This window comes from Chiloscyllium plagiosum, chromosome 4 (assembly GCF_004010195.1).
Source record: "Chiloscyllium plagiosum isolate BGI_BamShark_2017 chromosome 4, ASM401019v2, whole genome shotgun sequence".
Lineage (NCBI taxonomy): Eukaryota > Metazoa > Chordata > Chondrichthyes > Orectolobiformes > Hemiscylliidae > Chiloscyllium > Chiloscyllium plagiosum.
In genome coordinates, this window is record NC_057713.1 from 113,011,250 (window position 1) to 113,024,715 (window position 13,466).

At 39.6% G+C, this 13,466-nt stretch overlaps 1 protein-coding gene across 1 annotated transcript in view; it reads left to right on the top strand.

Annotated features, from left to right (window-relative positions):
* The first annotated feature begins 360 nt into the window (after positions 1 to 360).
* LOC122549339 (exostosin-1-like) overlaps positions 361 to 13,466 on the top strand; it is a 157,567-nt gene continuing 144,461 nt past the window's right edge. The window contains exon 1 of the mRNA XM_043688988.1: positions 361 to 1,755. Coding sequence (XP_043544923.1) covers positions 800 to 1,755 — 956 coding nt within the window. The 5' untranslated portion in view covers positions 361 to 799. The remainder of the gene's footprint in view (positions 1,756 to 13,466) is intronic.

Genomic DNA, 13,466 nt, shown 5'->3' on the forward strand with positions numbered 1-13,466 from the left:
CGGTGCTGGCGCAGCTCACACATAGGGTTCGGTGGCCCTGGCAGGAACCGGCCGTGAAGGTGCCACAGCTCGACATTCTCCTCATTCAACCAGTGACCTCCGTCTCCAAACCCGCAAAGAAACCGAACAACGGAGGTCTTCCCCCTTTTTTTCTCTCTCTCTCTCTCTCCCCCTTTCGGGGTGAAAGAAGCGGCTCCTCCATCGCTGTACCTTCTCCTCCGGCGCAATCCCGCAAATTTGCAGAGAGGAGAGGTAGTTGGTCGGAGGGGCGGGGAGATGGTGTGGGTGCAGTGTCGGCGATTTTGAAGGGTGGGGTGGGGAAGGGATCGCTGCTGCCGCCGCCGCCGCCGCCAGGGGCGAGGGGGGGGGGGGCAAGGCAAGGCTCGAGACGCGCTGAGAGGAGAACGCGACGGGATTCCAGCACGCGCCGGTCCCGCATCCTGTGGCTGGCGCGCGGCGGACCGTTGGTGCCCGGGAGGGCTCGGAGGCGACGGCCGCCCGCTGCATCTTGCAATGCCACGCCGTAGTCGTTGTGGTGGGGGGAGCTAGTTAGTTTGGGGGGAAAAAAACGGGGGGAGAGAGAGAGAGAGAGGAAAATAAATCGCCCACATGCGCTGGAATAACAGGATCTGGGAAAAGAAGAAGAAGAAAAAGGTGTTGAAGTTTTTTCATTCAGTGCGGGGCTCTGTGGCTGGGGGAAGATGGCGGACTGGAGGTGATCGGCGAGGCTCGGGTTCTGATTTAGTCTCTTCTCCCGATTCTCCTCCCCCCGTGCGGCCAGAGTTCTGCGATCGGACACATGCAGGCCAAAAAACGCTACCTTCTGTTGTCAGCCGGCGCCGGTCTGCTGTTGCTCATCTACCTGGCAGGAGTGCGGTTCGGGCGGCTGTCCGCAGCGAGGAGGCAGAGCCGGCGGTGGGCTGCGGCCGATGGCTCCCCGTCGGCTCCCGACCGCTGGCCTGAGTGGTCCAATTCACTGCAGAGTTTCTCGGTCGGGGACCAGCCCGAGAATGAAGAGTTCAGTCAACGCGGCTCCCCCCGGCACAAGAGGGAGATTAACACCAGTGTCTACAAGGGCAAGAAGTGCCGCATGGACTCTTGCTTCGACTTCTCTCTCTGTCACAAAAACGGTTTCAAAGTCTACGTCTACCCGCAGCAGAAAGGGGAGAAAATGTCCGAAAGTTACCAAAACATCCTGGCAGCCATCGAGAACTCTAAGTTTTATACCTCGGACCCGAGACAGGCTTGTCTCTTCGTGCTAAGTTTGGACACTTTAGATCGCGATCAGCTTTCGCCTCAGTACGTACATAACCTAAAAACTAAAGTTCAGAGTCTGTACTTGTGGAACAATGGCAGGAACCATTTGATTTTTAATCTCTATTCTGGAACTTGGCCCGATTACACGGAGGACCTGGGATTCGATATCGGCCAGGCGATGTTGGCTAAAGCCAGCATCAGTACTGAAAATTTTAGAAGCAATTTTGACGTTTCCATACCGCTCTTTTCTAAAGAGCACCCAAGGACCGGAGGCGAAAAGGGTTATATGCTTTTCAATAACATCCCTCCCCTGCGAAAGTACTTACTGGTATTTAAAGGGAAAAGGTATTTGACTGGCATAGGTTCTGATACCAGGAATGCCTTATATCATGTCCATAACGCAGAGGATATTGTCCTCTTAACAACCTGTAAACATGGAAAAGACTGGCAGAAACATAAGGATGCCCGCTGTGACAAAGACAACAGTGAATATGAAAGGTAAATGTTAATTTTAGAAAAATGATTGCTTTATCCTTGGACATGGTAGGTATGGGTTTAACAATTGAGTATTAGGTCCAAATTCCACTTCTACATGTTTTTCGAGGAATTCTGTCAGAAATGAGCTGCTTTGACAGGAGAATAAAAGGAGCATCTGAACAAAAGGCATCCAGTGTATTTTGTGCCCCGCAGTAGCAAATTTCCTTCCAAATGTATGGTAGATTTTGTTGTAGCATGGACTTACTTTTGTCGTGATATTTGGGAAGGTATGAGGCCACATAAACATTAGTGTGATTCTGTTGTTTGGTTGAGACAAAGTTTAAAACACTAGTTAACTTGTATTACTGTGAAATGGAATTTTCAGATTTTATTGATAGTTCAGAAGTGGTGTATGGGGCACTTGAACTTTAAAAAGATTTCTAATTGAGCTGTTTTTTTTTTATAAATAAGTATTTATTTGGTCAGTTCATGCAAAGTGATTTTTCTTCCCACTTGGCAATGATTCTTATTTTTACCAACCTGGTTTAGTTTTGAAAGAACCCGAGAACTTTTTTAATGCCATCAAGACTTTTTGCCCTCACTGAAGGCAATTAAACTGCTAAGTGCTATTGGGATTTTGGTGTATCTTTTCAATAAGATGGAATATTGTCAAATGAGTTCTCGGGAGAACATTTTGGAAATGTCGTGTCTTTGCTTAATTATTTTGAGATGTTCGCCACCATTTTGTTGTATCCTTTTTAAGTGAAATTTTTTTTCCTAAAGCTCTTAATTGCTTTTACACTTTGCTATAGTCATGCAGCTTTTATTGATTTAGTTCAGCCAAGGGGTGTCAGGAATGCCATGCATTACATTCTACTAGTCACTGACCATATGCGAATGATTCTATACCTGAAGAAATACTGGCAATCTGCCGTTCTAAACAGCTTGCATATCTAATAAGAAATTTCTCAAAAGATTTAATGTTTCCTTTTTCTTCCGCTCTCTATTTAAAAAAGAAGTTCAAATTGGTATATAGTCTTATCAGCTTTTGCCTGAATAGCAAATGTTCATGTTGGGAAGAATTGATGAGTAATTTCCCTAATGCTGTAAAACTGAATGCAATATGGTTGCCTGAGGTTTTACTGTTATATTTTGTGTATAGATTTGTTTGATTTGTTACCATGGTAATGCTAACCCCTCCCACTTGTAAGTTGGAAGCATTGTACTCAAACATTTCACAGTACCTTTCAGATTTCTTATTAAAGGGTTAAGCATTTGTGCTTTTGCACTCAGTAAATGGTTAATGGAATTGGATCTGTATTCTGTTTGATCTTTTCATTGCCTTGTTTCAATTTTGATTGTAACATTTATAGCTACTATAGTAGACATGGTATATGGCAGTATATAACCCAGTTTGTTGAAGTTGTAAAAATATTTTTGCTAAGTATGGGCTAAATTTCTGAATTAATGTCCATATTGGCATGTGAAGAACAGTTAGACTGACTCCTTGCTTAATCCCATTGTGGGCACATGGATTCATTAACAAACTAGATTCGAGTACTAATATTTCAGTGCGAAATTTTATGAAATTAACTTCTGTCAGTACATCAATTTCGGCTGTAAAAAAGCTTTACTACTTCGAAGTAGTTTAACTTGATTCATAAGTGATATTACCAGCATTCTGTTCCTTTCTACTCCCAAGAAATTAGATTGTGCATATTGTCGTGGATTATTTTGTACATTTAATTATTTTACAATGCATTCTGGGCATGCTGTTCTAATCCAGCTCTGGTTAAATTTTTATCTACTGTTGGGCAGCAATAAATTAACTTCTTTGTAATTTAAGATTTGATATAAACTAAGAAGGTTCCAGGTTTGATCCATGGTTTTGGTGCTTTGTCTGCGCTAAGTGCATGCTGGTCGCTTGTCTTCGATTATAAAAGCAAAGTGCTCGAGAAATTCCAATCTGGTGGCATCTGTCAAAAGAAAAATAGTTAAGTTTCTAGTCCTTCATCAGAACTGAAAGCAGCTGGGAAAGGGTGATATTTACACTTGGGCTCTCAAGCATTTTTGGCACAGAGTGAGAAGGTTGAAAGTTCAATCTGTACTCTAGAATCTTGAGCATAAAATGCAGTTAGCATTTCAGTGCAGTATTTAGGGAGTATTGTACTGTCAAAGGTACTTTCATCAGAATGAAGATCATCCATACTCAACTGAGTGTTGTTGCATCCTATGGCATGTATCACACAACAACAGTGGAATTATTGCAGTGTCACTAAAAGACATTACTTAGTGATTTGTATTATTGTTCTAGGAATCTTGTGTGCATGAATTAGCTGCTGTGCTAAGTTGAGTTATAAGGATAGGTTGGGACTTTGTTTACCTGCAGCATAAGAGGTTGAAGGGTGATTTTTGAGGTTTATAAAATCACGAGGGGCATAGGTGAATGGCTGATATCTCTTCTTGAGGGTAGGGGAGTCCAAAATTAAGGGACATTGGTTTAAGAGAGCAGAAAGATTTAAAAGGGATCTAAGGGGCAACATTTTCATGCAGAGGATGGTATGTGCATCGAACAAGTTGGCAGAGGAAGTAGTAGAAGTGAATACAGTTATAACATTTAAAAGGCATTTGGATGGTTACATGGATTAGAATTGGAGGGATGTGGGCCAAATGTGCAGTCAAATGGGACTAGGAAACCTGGCTGGCATGGGCCTGTTTCCATGTTTGACTCTGACTACCCATCACTGATTGTGAAACCCTTTTACAACATGAAATGTTATGGTTAGTAATAGTGTAACATAAATGTAAGATATTTATTTCTGATATGAGGAGGAGCTCCATAACGGATAACCATTAATTTTAGAACTCTCTGCTTTATGGTGAGTTCCTGCCATAAGAAACATACATGGCAAATTTTGAATTATGATGTGTTTCCTATATACTGTTATAATAGAAGAATTCACCAGAATGTCAATTCTGGTAAGAATTGACATTGAGGACCTGTTTGTAAATTCTGTTGTTCAGTTCATATAAAATACATTATTTGTATTATTTTTCCTACTTACACCATGCTTTTTATTTTTATGGATGTTTCTGGAAACAAAAACCAGCGATGGTCTTAAGACTTTGTCCTAAATGGTTATATATGCTTTTAATTACAGTAGTGACCTCTACTGTGTGATCTAAACGTTCTTTACTTAACAAAATGCATAGGTTCCTTTTGTAGCAAACCATGTAATCCTTCAATCCTGTTGTCAGTTTTCTCGCTGTTTCATTTAACACAATTTATTAGTTGTAGATAAGTACTACTATATGAGCCATGTAATCAAAAAAACGACTGTCACCATACTGGTCCAATAATTAATCCACAAACCTTTAGTAAGATACTCTGCAACTGATTCAGATTTGAAGTTGAAAGAGTTTTTGACTGTGACATACAGTAATAAACTTGGGCATTTTTTAAGACAAAATGCATTAATGGAAGCCCAGAGAGTTTACCTGAATCTTTGTTGTGAAAAGAAAAGAGCTGTGTGCTCATTGCAAATAGAGTTGAATGTGTATGAAATTTCAGTTGTCGAAGTAATGGAGAGATTATGTATTGTATGGGGTTGTTACTGGCTTTAACTTATTTTTAGATAAATGTCTAATATATGGGTACCTCCAAAGAATAGGGAAATGTAGTTCATATCCAAGGAGCTAGCTGAGAGTGAACCTTTTTGGTGCTGCATATATACTTAATTCACCAGACTCTGGAATTTTAGCGACCAGACAGTAACTGTATTTAGAATGCATGATTTAAATTGTCCAAGTGAAACTTCTGCATGTATGGTTATATAGGGATAGTGCTTCCCTACCACAGCCATAATTTAAATGTTTGGAGGACAAAGTAAAAATCGAATTTACGTTGTAAAATTGTATTGGAAAAATGCATTATACATGTGAAACTAATGATGCTGTAGCATCTTCTGTACATTTCTCAGGCTCACAGAAATTTACTTGTTCATTTCTTGTTGAATCCTGACTTTCTGTCCTGCAAACTTGACACAGTTTCAGAGTACAAACTGTTTCAAATCGTCAGAGGCTTTCAGTAAAACAATCCCTTAAGAAAACTTTGGAACTCCACTGCCTTTCCTTTGTGATAAAATTTGCTATCTCTGCTCCCAGTTATAAAAATGTAATACACATCTTGTCTGATATTTTAACACGAGAATGTGTGTTGGGGCTACCTTGAAGAATGCATTGACAGGTTTTGCCAACAACACTCAGCTTGTATAAATTAAAGTCAAGTATTTCGATTGTTTTAGAAGCATGATGCCAAGTGCTAAGCAAGCATACCTATTAGAATGTGGCTTGAGTACTGAGATATCAAACTAACCTGATGAGTAGTTGCATTATACATCGACTTCTACAATGTATTTGGGGGATCAACATTTTGAGTTACGTCGTAAAATTGTATTGGAAAAATGCATTATACATATCAAAGTGGTGATTTGTATTAAGGCAACTGAAGTTGTGTACTGTGTGTGGAATTAGTTTTATCCAGAATAATAAAATATAAGCAGTTTTTTTTTTGATAGCCCATTTTGTGTTTGGAAATATGACAACTAAAACAAAGCAAATCTTATCCCAGCTGATGGAAATATTGAACAACTCACATTCCAGAGTGAAACCCAGCTTGATTGACCATAAGGTTTTGGCTGCTTTTGCTGACAGACAGAGCATGAATGTTATTCCCCACGTATGTATTAGTAGTTGAGAATAGGGAAAGGCCTGGGTGGTAGAAAAGACAGAAAAAGGAGTGGGGCGAGGGGAGGCCCCCATGCTTCTCCTTCTCAAATTTGCATAGGTGGATATCATAATTAATGTAGCTTAGTTCTCTATTTCACTTAAATTTCTAAGCTCCAAGCATCTCGTTTTAAAAACAGTGATATAATTATTTCTGAGAGACTTGGTTTATTATTCCACTAATCAGAAATTGCTAGAGGATTTCCCCTTTGGTCTTATGGAAGTATTTAAGCTAGTACACTATAAATATGCCACATTAATTCATTTTATTACATTGGCACAGATGTAGGCCATTCTGCTTGTTGAGCACGTCTGCAATTTAATACAATCATGGCTGATCAAACATTTCAAACCTTTCCACCCCATTCCCAGAACCATGTATGCCACTGGCATTCAAAAATGTATCGGTCTCCATCTTAAACATACTCGAAGACTGAGCCTCCACAGCCTTTTGTGGAAGAGAATTCCAAATGTTCACAACCCACTGAGTAGTATAACTTCTTTTCATCTTGGACCTAAATGGCATCCTCCTTTTATTTTAAAATTGTCCCCCTAGTTTTAGACTCAACATCTTACCTGCATCTCCTTTGCCTATTCCTTTAAATATTTTTTAGGTTTCAATAGGATCACCTATCATTCATCAAAACGCTACTGAATACAGTTCCAGTTGGCCCAGTCTCTCTGTACAGAAGACCTACTGTCCAAGGAGTAAGTCTGGTGAACCTTTGTTACGCTCTGTGTGCTGGTAGTATTCTTGCTGAGATCAAAACATACATAGTACTCCAGGTGTGGTCAAACCATGCTGTTATACAATTGAGGCAAGACCTCACTACTCCTGCAATGAACATTCCATTGCCCTTCTAGCTTATTACACCTGTATATTACCCTTCAATCTTATCTGCAAGAACACCTGGGTTCCTTTGAACATCTAACTTCCCAAACTGTTACTATTTAAAAAAAATATGTTCTGCACATCCTTTTCTCCTACCAAAGTGAATAACCTCACATTTTTCCATGTTATATGTCCTCTGCCATGTTCTTGTTCGTTCTTTTTATAAAGTGCACTGGTAGGTTGCTCAATTGAGTACAGATACAGCATGGAAAGAAAATATTAAGTTTTCACAAGTAGAACAAATAAGTTTGGTAAGAATGAGAAGAGATCAATTTCTGTCTTTTTTTTGATGTACAGGTATAACAGTTTTTTTGAGAGATGGGTTTATTATGTTAGATTTGGTGATTGTGGTTTTAAATTTGAACATTGATTAAATTGCTGTATTGCTTCAAATTTGCTGTATTTTTCCAGTTATCAATTGTAAATTTTCTGGCGCATACATAAAATAGTATTCTTGGTCTTCCATTCTGTATTTAGATGGTATTTGGTATCTTAAATTGTCAATAAGTTTGGAATTAATGTGTCACACACAGATTTTCCCCTCCTGTATTAACGATTGAACAAATATTTTCATATTATTGTTTTTAGCTTCATTAAGGTACTTTTTTTTTGTTGAAGTGCTAATAACATTTAAAATTAAAAAGAAACACTAACCAATTAAATCTGTCACAAAGAAAATGATAACTCGAGGTTATCTTTGCAACCTTTTGGTAAAATAATTTATTTTTCATCATCCTTTGTTTAACAGATTGAATGTTAGAGTCATACAGCATGGTAACTGGTCCATGCCAACCAAAATGTCCGGCCACGCTATCCCCATTTTCCTGCACTTGATCCATATCCTTTTTTCCTATCCATGTATTTGTCCAAATGTCTTTTTAAAATATTGTTAATGTACCTGCCTCAACTGTTTCCACTGACATTGCGTTCCATATGTGTTTCACCCTCTGTTTAAAAACAAGTTGCCCCTCGGTTCCATTTTATTCTTTCCTCACAAACCTCTAGTCCTTGATTCCCGAGCCCTTGGAAAAGGATGGAGTGCATTCGCCCTATACGCGCCTCATGATCTGATACACCTCAATAAGGTCCCCTTCGGTCGTCTCCACTCTAAAGCAAAAAGTCTGAGCTTATCCAACCTCTCCCTGGAACTCCGACCATTGAGTCCAAACAACATTCTTTTAAATTTCTTCTACAGTCTTTCCAGTTTCATAACATCCTTCCTATAACAAGGTGACCAGAACTGAACACGATACTGTAAGTGCAGCTTCATCAATGTCCTGCATAACTGCAACATAACTTCCTAACTTCTATACACAGTGCCCTGCCTGATGAAGGCCAGTGTGCCAAAAGAAGCCTGCACTGCACTGTCTACCTGTGACTCCTTTCAGAGAACTGTGAACCTGAACCCCTTGAGGGGCCCTATTCCCTCTCTCATTCTTTTTTCTTTAATATACTTCAAGTACCTCTTTGGATTCAGCCTAGTCTTCTCAGCCAAGGCTATCTCATGCCCTTTTTTTTGCCCTCCTGGTTTCCTTTTTCAGTAAACTCCTGTATTCCCTACATACTTCCAGGGATTGTCTTGAAACCAGCTGCTTTGTACCTGAGCCACGCAGCCTCCTCTTTTCTGGTCAAAGCCTCAATATCTCTTGTCATCCAGGGTTCCGTATTCCTGCCAAACTGCCAGAGGTCCCTTTGCTTGCAAACAAGCTACTCCAATCAACCTCAGCAATCTTAGATTAGATTAGATTCCCTACAGTGTGGAAACAAGCCTTTCAGCTCAACAAGTCGACACCACCCCTCCAAACAGTAACCCATCCAGACCTATTTTCTTCTGACTAACCACCTAACACTATGGGCAATTTAGAATGGCCAATTCACCTGATCTGCACATCTTTGGATTGTGGGAGGAAACCAGAGCACCCAGAGGAAATCCACACAGACACTGGGAGCATGTGCAGGTTCCACACAGACGGTTGCCTGAGGTTGGAATTGAAATTGGGTCCCTGGTGCTGTGAGGCAGCAGTGCTGACCGCTGAGCCCATATAATTCTCTATAAAGCTCCTGTCTAATTCCATCAAAATTCGTCTTGCCCCAATTTAGAACTTGTACCTGTGGACCACTTTTGTCCCTCTCCATAACTATTTTAAAATTAATAGAACTATGGTCACTGGTGCCAAAATGCTCCCCCACTGTCACTTTCATCACCTGTAAACTTGAAAAATTTAATTAAAAGTATCGGCTGAATTTAATTAAATCAATTTCATGTAAATTTGACATTTACATGTTTTTGATAGATTATAGTGAAACCTGAATCATACCACTGGGTAAAGTTCAAGCAGTTCACTTGTCTTGTTGTCTTAATTCCTAGGAGGAGAAAGTGAGGACTGCAGATGCTGGAGATCAGAGCTGAAAATGTGTTGCTGGAAAAGCGCAGCAGGTCAGGCAGCATCCAAGGAACCGGCGAATCGACGTTTCGGGCATAAACCCTTCTTCAAGTCCTGAAGAAGGGCTTATGCCCGAAACGTCGATTCTCCTGTTCCTTGGATGCTGCCTGCCATGCTGTGCTTTTCCAGCAACACATTTTCAGCTCTGTCTTAATTCCTAGTCATGTTTAAATTGTTCTCTTTTGATTGAAAACACACCCTGACATTCTCCACTTCTCCTCTTGCAATCACTATCTCAAAATCAAGTTCACTGAGCATGTGCAGATCATTATTATTCATACAATTGCTTATTTTTTCAAAAAAATCTGAATTAAATTGCTCTGTCAAAATGTTGGTCCTCAAATAGTTTAAAATGTTAAATAAAACTGTCAAAAGGACTTACCTGCAGCAACTCTACATTAGCTGCAGATGAGTTTAATTTACAGCTGTACTACTTTTACATTTCTAAAAATGAACTTTTTCTTATTCCAAAGCTTTATAAGCTTTCTCGTGAAAGTTTTGGAAACAGAAGAGATGGGGGAAAGGTAGCAAAGAGTACAGTAGGTGAATGTGGGTGGGGATGGAGGTGATAGGTCAGAGGGGAGGGTGCAGCGGATAGGTGGGAAGGGAGATTGGGTTGAAGTGTTCCAGTTGACACTTCAACCCCAGGGCATTTATGTGGATTTCACCAGTTTCCTCAATTCCACCCCCCACCTTATCCCAGTTCCAACCTTCCAACTCAGCACAGTCCTCATGACCTGTCCTACCTGTCAATCTCCCTTCCCACCTATCCGCTCCACCCTCCTCTCTGACCGATCACCTCCATCCCCACTCCATTCACCTATTGTACTCTTTGCTACCTTCTCCCCACCTCACCCCATCCCCCACTTATCTCTTCACCCTGGGGGCTCCCTGCGTCCATTCCTGATGAAGGGCTTTTGCCCGAAACATTGATTTTCCTGCTCCTCGGATGCTGCCTGACCTGCTGTGCCTTTCCAGCACCACACCAATCTAAACGAACTTGATGTCAGAAGTAAATATGTGGTAAAGACAGGCTATCAGCTGCAACTTGCTCTTTGAACGATTCAATAGGTGAGAAACCTACCAATTGTACACTGGTAATCTCATGCTAAAAATCCAAACATAGTCTGAATTTTGTATAGATCATCTTTCCCCCTTCTACCAAATAGGGGCGTGCTTTATTTTCTCTTGGGAGAATTAGACTAGGTGAGACTAGAAACTCACTACAGGCAAGAGTAAAGGAATGCCTTGTACCTGTATTTGATAATTGTAATTGTTCTTAACTTTTGCCTAATTAAGGATTGCAGTCAGTAAATTATTTTAGTTTTAAATGCCCATGTTCCTTCCCTCAGCTTGAGGGAGTTTCACCTGTCTAGAAGGATAGTGTTGAGAAATGTATACTGAATAATTTTTCATAATTTTTGTTCAGCATAGCTGAGCCAAAAGCTGCACTGTTGCTTTGAATGCTTTGTGACCTTTCTACAAGAGGGCAAATGTATGTGGAATTATTTTTCCAAAATAGCATCTTTGTAGTGGAATTGGCAGAAATGTGGGAGCAGGTTGCCCACCCTTGGTTGGAAGATGGTGCTGTATGGTTGGAGGAATGCCCAGATGTAGTTTGAAATAAATCCCATCAGTTGGGAAAACTGCCAAAAGAACTGTGGTGTATTATTCAAAATGTTCTGTAACCTGGTTCTAAAAGTAGGCAAATACATAAAGTTGTGCAGAATGCAAGCTTCCTGCCAAATTTGATTTGATATACCCATTTTACTGAAAAGTGAAATCATGAGTGGACTCAGAGCAGGCCAACTGCTGTCAATCTTGGGTATTGCATTCTAAAGGGAACCAGTGAAGCAGTTAATGGATGCTTAAATGTTGGCCTCAAGTGTTTTATATTTGTGAAGTTCTTTTCAGATTGTCTTTGTATCTTTAAGCATATATATGTATAATAAAATTGAAAAAGATACATTGTTAAAAGTGTATTTATGTAGTAATATTTTTAAAATAGTGATGCAAAATTGATAGGAGGGCTTTGTTACTTTACGTGGAAATTGCATAGAATGAATGATAGAGATTTAGCCTCATTGAACAATGCTCCACATGGACCACCTCGCCTATCTCTCAACTATATCAGCATGATTTTCTAGCCATTCCTCCTTCGTTTTTTAAAATTTCCTCTTCAGTTATATCCCTGCTCTGCAACTCAACTGCTCCCTGTGGTGTCGGACTCCACATTCTCTGGTTTAGAAGTTTTTCTTTAATTCTCCATTGAATTTATTAAGGCCTACCTTAGATTATTACCTTCAGTTTTGGACTCTTCAGCTCCCCCACAAGTGGAATTATCTTTCCTACTTTTACCCCATCAAAGCGTTTTTTCTCAGCCATTTTTTTCAGAGAAAAGAATCTGAACCGTTTCAGTCCTTCCTGATAGTTATCTCACCTTAGTTTTGCTATTTATTTAATTGTTATGAACAAAAGTGAAACCACCTTGATTATCAAGAAATTCATCAGTAATTTTGAACAAAAATAATTTTAAGTGCAGCTGTCACTCTTGACCCTGAACAGCTGGTCATAAAAATAAAGTTGTAGAGATGTTCGGTCATGGCCTTACCACTTCAAAACCACCAGTCAACAATCTGCTGACTTTAACAAAGTGATTGATTGCACAGAAGAACCAGCTTTATAAATGTGCAGCCCTTGGTACTAAAAAATATCTTCTGTTCTTGCAAATGAACGTAACATGAAAATTGAGTATGCCCAGTATTTAGTGCATTTTACCTATAGAGTAGACAATAACCTAATGCATATTGAAGCCTCATTCGCTCAGCTACGAAATGTGGCTTGCTTCACCCTTCTTCCTAAATTTGATAGTCATTATTTTGGGGGGCTTGGGTAGGGGCATGTAGAAAAGCAATGTTTGGTATTTTGAAGATTTATGCATCCCAGATGGCCTGCATATATTTAAAATTCTTTTAAACTAGCAAAATTTTGATTTAAACATGCTCAACTCCTGGTCTGTTTTGTATTAGTTGGAATCCTTCAATCAAAAATATTACATTAAAAAGCATGATAGTAAGACAATGAGAGACAAATACTGTAGAAATGCTCTTCCATGCCATGTGATTTTTATTTTGGTAACCTGGCTTTTTAAAATCAAACTCTCAACTTCTAATTCTTTTTGTACTGTGCAAGAAGTTTCAATGCTGCTAATGGTTGAAATTAATTCATTTGACAGCAGTAAGTTATTTTGAAAAGCAATTATCTTGAGCATTCTCCAACTTGAAGCTTTCCAAGCTTGATTGTCTCTCATTAGATTTTCTTCAACCAGCTTCAAGTTTAACAAAAATCTTAGGAATGATAAATTACAGACTTGCTTTGAGTAACCAAGTTTCTTTATTACCGTCATTTTGTTAGCTTCTTTATCTCCGAATTTTTAAGGGGTCCTTAGGCTGCATCACTTCAGTGACCTACTGACCAAGATGTCTCAGCATCGTTCTTTATGCTCACAGTACAGATCCACTGATTCCTGCTATCACTGAATTTGCTGGATGTGTTGTCCAACTAGGGTATTAGTTATTAATGACTTGGATAATGACATTGAAAGTCATATA